We start from the raw sequence: 7,697 nt of genomic DNA on the forward strand, positions 1-7,697 counted from the left end.
GAACCAATACATACATGGCCTCACAGTCCCAGAGGGAATCTCCCAAGCAACGCTTCAGGGAACAGGGAATCTGACTGTCCCTCAACTGAGAGGGAACCCTCTGGTTTCAACCCAGTGATTGCTCTTGGCACTTTTGTGTGAATCATTGCTTTTCCTGACTGGCTGAGAGGACGGAAGAGCAGATTGTGGTAAGAAATTCTGCTCTTTCACAGTGTGAGAATAACCCTAAATTTCAACACTGTGGGAAGGAAATGATCTTATCTCCAGGCATTAGAAATGCAGAATAAATATATCCCTCTCACCTCAAAATGGCAGGAGACTCCAAATTTACTATGGTCTCTCCAGTTAGCAGCAGCAGTGGAGTAAGAAGCTGTGCTCCTTGCTGCCCTGTGATAATTACAGACGAGGATCCCCAAATACCAAGATTGCAATCCAAGCCTGGCTACACACCACAGGCATGTCAAAACCTCTCAGTCTTCCTTTTGATGGTACCATGACAAATCTGTGCCAGCTGAACTTATTTTCAGAGGAAAAACCCCACCTCAGTGCTGAGCTGAAAGCCCGTTTTCCTGGCTGGTTTAGCAGACAGCAGCCTGCAGTCAGCTCATGGTATGTAATGCAGGGAGCTGCTGCTGTTTTCTTTATGAAAATTATATTTTCAATATGAAACTTCTCATTAAATAAGAATTGATAGAAATTTGAAATGCCCTTTAGGAAACCAATAACTGATCCTTATGTGACACTGTTCTGTCAGTATTTCTTACATGTGTCTTCACTTACAGAAATTTCAAAGCTTATTATCAGACCTTAATAAAATCCTGTGTAACAAAATGGCCCCTATGAGGAAAACTGCCCACGTACAAGATACTCATCTGCACCACGGCCAGATTCATCTAATCTGCGCAGATGCTCTGATATGGAATGGCAACGGACACTGTTGCAGGGGTTGACATCAGCTGGCTGCTTGGCCTTCGCGATGGCAGCACACGGTCCACACCCAGCTTGGGCAGACTCAAGTTTCATATGCTGTTTCCATACATCTCTGGCAGTAACAATTCCTAGTTTGTTTTTCCTCTCAATGTTATTTTTTTAGTGTAGTAAACTAGGGATAAATTGAGCCTTCAGGATTAGAATTGTCCAAGCTTTTCTGTCACTGGAGGAAGCCAAAACTTAAGCTGGTTTTGGAAGAAATTAAGCACTACCACATATTACAAATATCTGCTCTTATTTGGTTTGTTTTGCTAAAAATAACCACATTAAACTACCATTTCTTTAATTGAAGCGTGTCGTGCATCTTGCACAGTCCTTGGAGACAAAACAGAGAGCAGCATGTGTCAGCTGCCAAACATATGGATGAGATTAGCGTTTGCTGACCACTGGGGTCCAAAGCAAACATGGAACAGCAGAACTCAGAAACAGCACCTCCCTGTTTCCACCATAGTCACTAAATTCTTCAGGCTCCTGCTTGATAAACCCTTTCTTATTGAAATTCCGAAGGGCCCTGGACTTCTGACACTGAAGAACAGTGCAAGAACATTACCTCTATTTGTCTTATTAATTACAGTCGTTATAGCAGCTTCTATGACTGTCATGGCACAGAGCAACACTCAGGTACAAGTCGTAGCTCATTTCACCCGTTCACTCTCTTCTGGGCTTTTTGCTTTTCACCACTTACACATGTGGCAAATTCTAAGGAATACTTCTGAGATGGAATTAACTATATGAGCCCCTATTTCCCCAACACAGTTAGAAACGTGCTATTTAAGATTATTCCACAGCCCTTGTAATGATCTTTAAGAATTTGTTGTCCCAAGCTTGTTAAGTAAAAAAAAAGAAAAAATATCACTTTTCCAATAATGCAGTGATCATTGAGGATAGTTGAGGGTCAAGTCAACTACAAGGAAGAGAGACTGATGTGAGATATGGCCCAGGCATTTCAGACAACCTGGTGCCTTCTTTCCCTTGCAACCCAAACACTTAGGTTCCGAGTTCCACTAGAAGCACCTTTGCAAACATAGGGGATTAGCATTAAACCACTTTCTCAAAGACTGCATCATTGCACTATAAAAAAGAAAAATATCTTCCTATTTGCAAGAAAAGGTTTAAAGGAAGCTGCCAGGTCTTATTATACCCCATTAACATACAACAGCCGCACTATTTCTGATAGAACACCACTGATAGAGGCAGTTGTTGCATTATTTATGCCCGCAGGGAGCATTCCACCATCCAAGACACAGAGCTCTCCCCAGTTTTTCCCTTACACATGTGCATAATAAAATAAACACCACCTGCAAAACTATAATCAGGCTGTGCAGAGTCTGAAAGTGAGGTAGGATGTTACAGGGGCTCACAGTTCTGCTGAAAACCCTGATGCTCTGATTTTCATACCAGATTTTCATTTGCACGACAGAAGTCTACTCAGGTCATCTCCTGTCCTTGCTGGGCTGCATAGGCTCAAAACATCTGACATTTAGTGTTACTCAGCCACCGGTGCTGTGAGAAACGACTCACAAACCCCTTTTTCTGGTTTTAATTGGTTCATCTCTTTGTTACAGAGCAAGTCAGTGGGCTGGTTCACGAGCAGACTGGGAGAACCCCGAGTAGCTGAGAAACTCGGAGTGGGATCACAGAAAGTAACAGTGGGAGAGGCCTCGGCAGGCGAGTCAGTCCCCGCATTGGCTATCCCCTAACCTGCTTGTGACTGAAGCTCTCTAACCCGCATTGAACACAGCCCAGGAGGGAGAGTCCACATGCATCCTCCGTTGGTCAGCAAAGATGGGCATTGCTGAGCTGCTCCACAAGCCCAAGACTTCTGTGAATGGGGAGAACAGTCCGTTACCTTTCCTTTCTACAGCAACTCTGCGTATAATCTACAAACCTCCAACAAGTCTCTCTTCTCTAGTCTTAACTGGTTCTTCATGTTTGGTATCACTGGTGAAGTGTGATGCTCCGAAGGAGGCTCTAGCAGTGCTGAGCAGAGCTCGATGCTCTTGCTTACTGACACTGGGGTGCCATTTTTCTGTCTTTTGCACTTGAGCTTCACATAACTTGTGCTCAGACTGTGATCCACCCTCTGATCCTATTCCGCGGACTTGCTGCCCAGTCATTCTGTCTCCCTCACTGAGCCATGAAGTCACTTAATGCCAAAGCACTATACTTGGTTGCATCGTTGAAGTGATGCTGAATTCCATCCTATTTATTCCACACTGTTTCCCCGAGACATCAAGATAAGTTTGAATTCTCAACCCTGTCATGACCCAGACTAAGGGTGATTTCTGTCTGACTCCCATCAATACAACGCCAGCTTGACAGTGCTCCAAGTCATTTATTTCATCAGCTACGCAAGCCCATTACAGGAATTTGAATTAATCCACATTTTCATCTTTTAGAGAGACATATCAGATATTGCCAAAGTCTTATGAAAGTCAAACTATATCTGATCTACTGCTCCCCTCTTAGTCACAAGATCTGTCCCACCGTATGCTGGAAGGAGAACAAGCTGGTACATGTTAGTGTATCTGACACGATACATTTATATAATACAATCCCTACCATCGGACTAATAGTCATCTGCTTAGATTGATAAATTGCAGACAGAAATTTCACTGAGATGAAGAACACGTTTGGACTGTAGTACAAATATGAGAGATGGCAACTTAACTTTTCTTTGCTATAACCTATTTTCCTCAGGAAATTTCTAAACAATGCAAACCACAGGAGACAACAAACCCATTTCACTGGAGCTGTGACATGGTCTGTATGTTGCTCTGTCATGATATGATCCCCTGGGCCTCCCCCCGCCAAAAAAGAGAAAGAAAGAAAAAGAAGATAGGATGGGTTTTCTTTGAGACCAGAAGCACCGCAGAAAAGAACAAGAGGTAACTGATTAACTCTGCATTAACTTCAGGTTGCTGTAACTACTTTGAATCTTAATTCAGCTAAAGGAAAAAGTTCTACTTAGCTCTAAAGATGCATCTCTTGGCATAAGTATTACCAATATCCTTGAACTAAAAAATATGACATACTCATTATAAATAGGGATAAAGACATTCAAAGGGTTAATTAATTCACTATGTGTCTTCAACAGACATTAACTGAACCTGCACGTAAAACATTATGAGAGATCTCTGTCAGATAGAAAACCAGAGATTCAGGGAAAGATAAGAAAAAAGCAATAATGATGTTTGGAACCAAGACTTTTGAAGGATTCAGTAGCATTTAGAGCTTACTTTCTTCAGCATCCTTTAAAGAACCCAGCACTGTATAAAAAATAGCAAAAAAAAATTAATGCTCTAGATAAAAAAATAATCTACCTTTGCTTGCACATAAGACCTATGGAGACGGGCTCTTCCCTGGGCTCTCTCAGACTGATCTACCTAAGCCCAGTATACCATTCCCTGAAATTTTTTTAAAGCACTTTGAACTGTGTCAGAGCTGAGAATTCTTTCAATTTTCTTCCCTTCTCCTGTCGTGTTGTACTGAGTCAGCTCCTGTAGAGAGCAAGGGGAAGTCTCAATACAGATGCAAAAACTCGACTTTGGCTACAGCTGATTATGAACCAACCTCACGTACAGGAAGGTAGCAAAGGCAGCACTTATTCTGAGGTTGTGCGGCTGAAGAGGTAGAAGATTGTCTCTCCTATAATAAATCTCAGCTGTGCTGGCTCATTTATAGAAACCCCCTCCAAATCAGGCTCTTTGCCAAGGCAATTGCAGATAGCTCTAAAAAGAAATATAACTGAGTCCAACTGTGCTGGATAATTCAAGGCACGCAAAAAGCCTTTTACAACTTTATGCCTGAAAAAACTCTGCCTATAGAGTGGAAAAAGAGAAGTTTTAGGTTACAACGATGCCTCGTGGTCTGGCTCTAACCCCTCAGAGGACAGCTCTCAGAGAAATCTCCATCAAAAGAGAGCCAGGGTCAGATGGGACCCTGGCTGAAGCAGCCCCTGCTGGGATCAGGAAGTGACTTTATCATCAGTGCTGTTACACATCAACAAAAGGAAAGTTCAGCCCGCAGGTTTCTGTCTGTGCACCCTGAGATCAGGGTATGCAGTTCCTCTGTAAACTTCATGCTCGTTGTCCAGCCACATCAGTTCCTGAGAGCAAGACTAATGTCCAACCCGGCTTAAAGAAGAAACCCAAGTGTACCTACTCAAGAGGATGAGTATGCCAGTTCGCTCCAGCCTTGTGTAAAGGAAAACTCTGTCATCTGGGGATTGGGAAATGCTTCTTCCCTGCCCCCCCTCCAGTAAATCCTGCTACAGAACCACATGCATCACAGACATTTTTATAGTGTTCTTTTTTCCATTATTAATTTTCAGTCTGGGGCTAGTGGTGACTAACAGGCAGTGAAGGCCTTGCCCTGCCTACGGGACGCGAGTATTTGGGGAGGATCCGAATCAAGGCTTTGGAATTAAAAAAACCCCGCAAACATTGGGCAACATGGTGTGTATCTTGGCTGCCTCTAGATTCCACCTGACCCTTGGAGCGCTTGAGCTGCTCTCATCCAGAATGCTGACAGTTGCTAGCAAGGGTACAAATGATGTGCCGTAGGGCTGACCTTTGCCTGAACCTCAGCAACACAATGTTTACCGAAGCTTTTAGAATCCTCTGCCCCTTCATCCCAGAAATCACTCAAGACTATGTTGAAAGACTCTCTTCTCCCAGGGCCCTCGTAGAAGTAACCACCAACTCTTGCAGCACTTAGAACATGGATCTAAAGCATCACAAACTACACAACTGCAGCACTTTCATAACACTGCATTTTTAGAGAAAAGCTGCCTTGTTTGAGGATAACACTTCTTCTCACTGAACTTACCAGACAACAGCCTTTGTCTCCTGCCTTTTCAAGAATGTACGGTTCTTGTGAGAAACAGGTGGTGGTATGAGCCAGCCTAACTCTATTTCTGCAAAAAGCAACCTACCGAAGCAGTGGAAACGTCAATGCATTAAATGCCAGTGACAGAGGGATGGCCAAGTTTGAGAACAACTCCCCAACATCACTACCAGGCACTGCTGATGTGGCTGAGGTCAGACACAGGCTGTACATCCACTTACAGCTCATGAGACTGAAAGGCCACCCACCATTTAGCGATGTTTTGAGGAAGCAGTGAAAAAAATATGTTTTTCAAACAATTCTTGAACTAGTTTCCTAAGGTTGGAAATAAAAATAATAAGCAATGGAGGTTGGAAAAATGTCACACAATTTTTCACAGCACTGAACCAGCATGGAAGAAACAATTCCCAGGTCTGTACGCCCAACTGTTCATCCCTGGCTGGAGAGGCAAAGAAAACAGCTGCCTGATCATTTTGGCCCAGGGGCCATGACTGTTCCAGGCTTGTCCAGTCTGACCTTACGCTGTGTCTCAAGGGTCTCATGACTGATGCACACCAAATTCTTCATCACCGCCTTTTACGGGGAAGGGAACATGCTGTTTACAAAAGAGTATTAGGTAGATTTCAGCAAAGTGACTTTTTTTTTTGTTTGGCTTTGTTATTACATTGTGGATGGGTTTGTTATTACATTTGGCATCATGTGGCAAAAACAAAGTCAGGTCATCTAACAAGTCAAAGTCAAAATTCAAATTAAACTGGAGGTGATTTATTTTACTTGAAAGAAGATATTTCTTCCTTGTCCAATGGCAATACACAGACTTTAAAGGTTAAAAAGCTTAAGTTTAAACCACAACATTGAAGAGCATAAACCTCTTTAGCAACAAGCACTATTCTGGAGCAGATGTTTACTTCATAACATAAAGAGAAGAACTGTAAACTTGTATATAAAACCCTGATCATAAGACATAAACTTCTTAAAACATTAGATGACTTGAAATATATCAAATTTTGGATTTTGAACTTTTTTAATAGAAATTTTACACTAGGCAGCTCAACCCAAATTCTCTAAGCCTACATAAATCAGAGTCAATGGAGTCTGTGAGTTCCAACAGGACACGGATCAGACTCTTAAATTCTAGACGGCACATCCTTTCTGGCAAAGATCAGCCTAAGACCACATAAAACAGAGCAGTCTTTTAGTAACACAGAGATATGCCCAAATATACCTTGCAGAGAACTTTATCAGATCACTCATCTAGAAGCACTAGAACAAAGCCTTCCCATCAGGTCATTCCTTGAGCCTTCTGCTATAGCTCACTCCTTCCATTCATTGCCCAGATGGGTTGTGAGCTACAGCCAGCAGAGTGGCACCAGGAGCTGGCAAACATCAGGGCAGCACAGTGTGATGAAGTGAGGATAAACACGAGCACCCACCAGAGTGGTCAGAAAGGTCACTGACAAATGCAGCCAAAGGCAGTAATACAGAAAATGTTGCCGAGGGACAAACCAAATAGACCAGCGGAGAGAATGAACCCAAAATACGTGATGCCATTTTGACATCTGAACAACCAACCACCTTCCTGTTTTAAGGAATCTCACTGCTTGCCTAGGAGTTCAAATTCTGAGCTGTAAGGAAAACGTTACATCAAAGACGACACAGCAGCATTCCGTTTACTTCTGAACACTAAACGCACTTCTACAACTCAGCCACATCAGTGGATGATCTCGTATATTCACAGAAACTACCAGAAAGAATTTCATTTACACATCGTGAAAACAATCAGCAGCTTCTACTTCTAAAACATCTTATAAAGCCTTATCTTGGAAAGATGTGTGGAAACTTATTGTGATATTTAGCTC

At 42.6% G+C, this 7,697-nt stretch overlaps 1 protein-coding gene across 1 annotated transcript in view; it reads right to left on the minus strand.

Moving 5' to 3' along the window:
• LOC104491408 (calpain-5-like) overlaps positions 1–1,023 on the minus strand; it is a gene marked incomplete at its 3' end in the record, with an annotated part of 14,212 nt that extends 13,189 nt beyond the window's left edge. The window contains exon 1 of the mRNA XM_010133824.1: positions 862–1,023. Coding sequence (XP_010132126.1) covers positions 862–1,023 — 162 coding nt within the window. The remainder of the gene's footprint in view (positions 1–861) is intronic.
• Positions 1,024–7,697: the final 6,674 nt, after the last annotated feature.

Source organism: Buceros rhinoceros, unplaced genomic scaffold (genome assembly GCF_000710305.1).
Source record: "Buceros rhinoceros silvestris isolate BGI_N320 unplaced genomic scaffold, ASM71030v1 scaffold21813, whole genome shotgun sequence".
NCBI lineage: Eukaryota > Metazoa > Chordata > Aves > Bucerotiformes > Bucerotidae > Buceros > Buceros rhinoceros.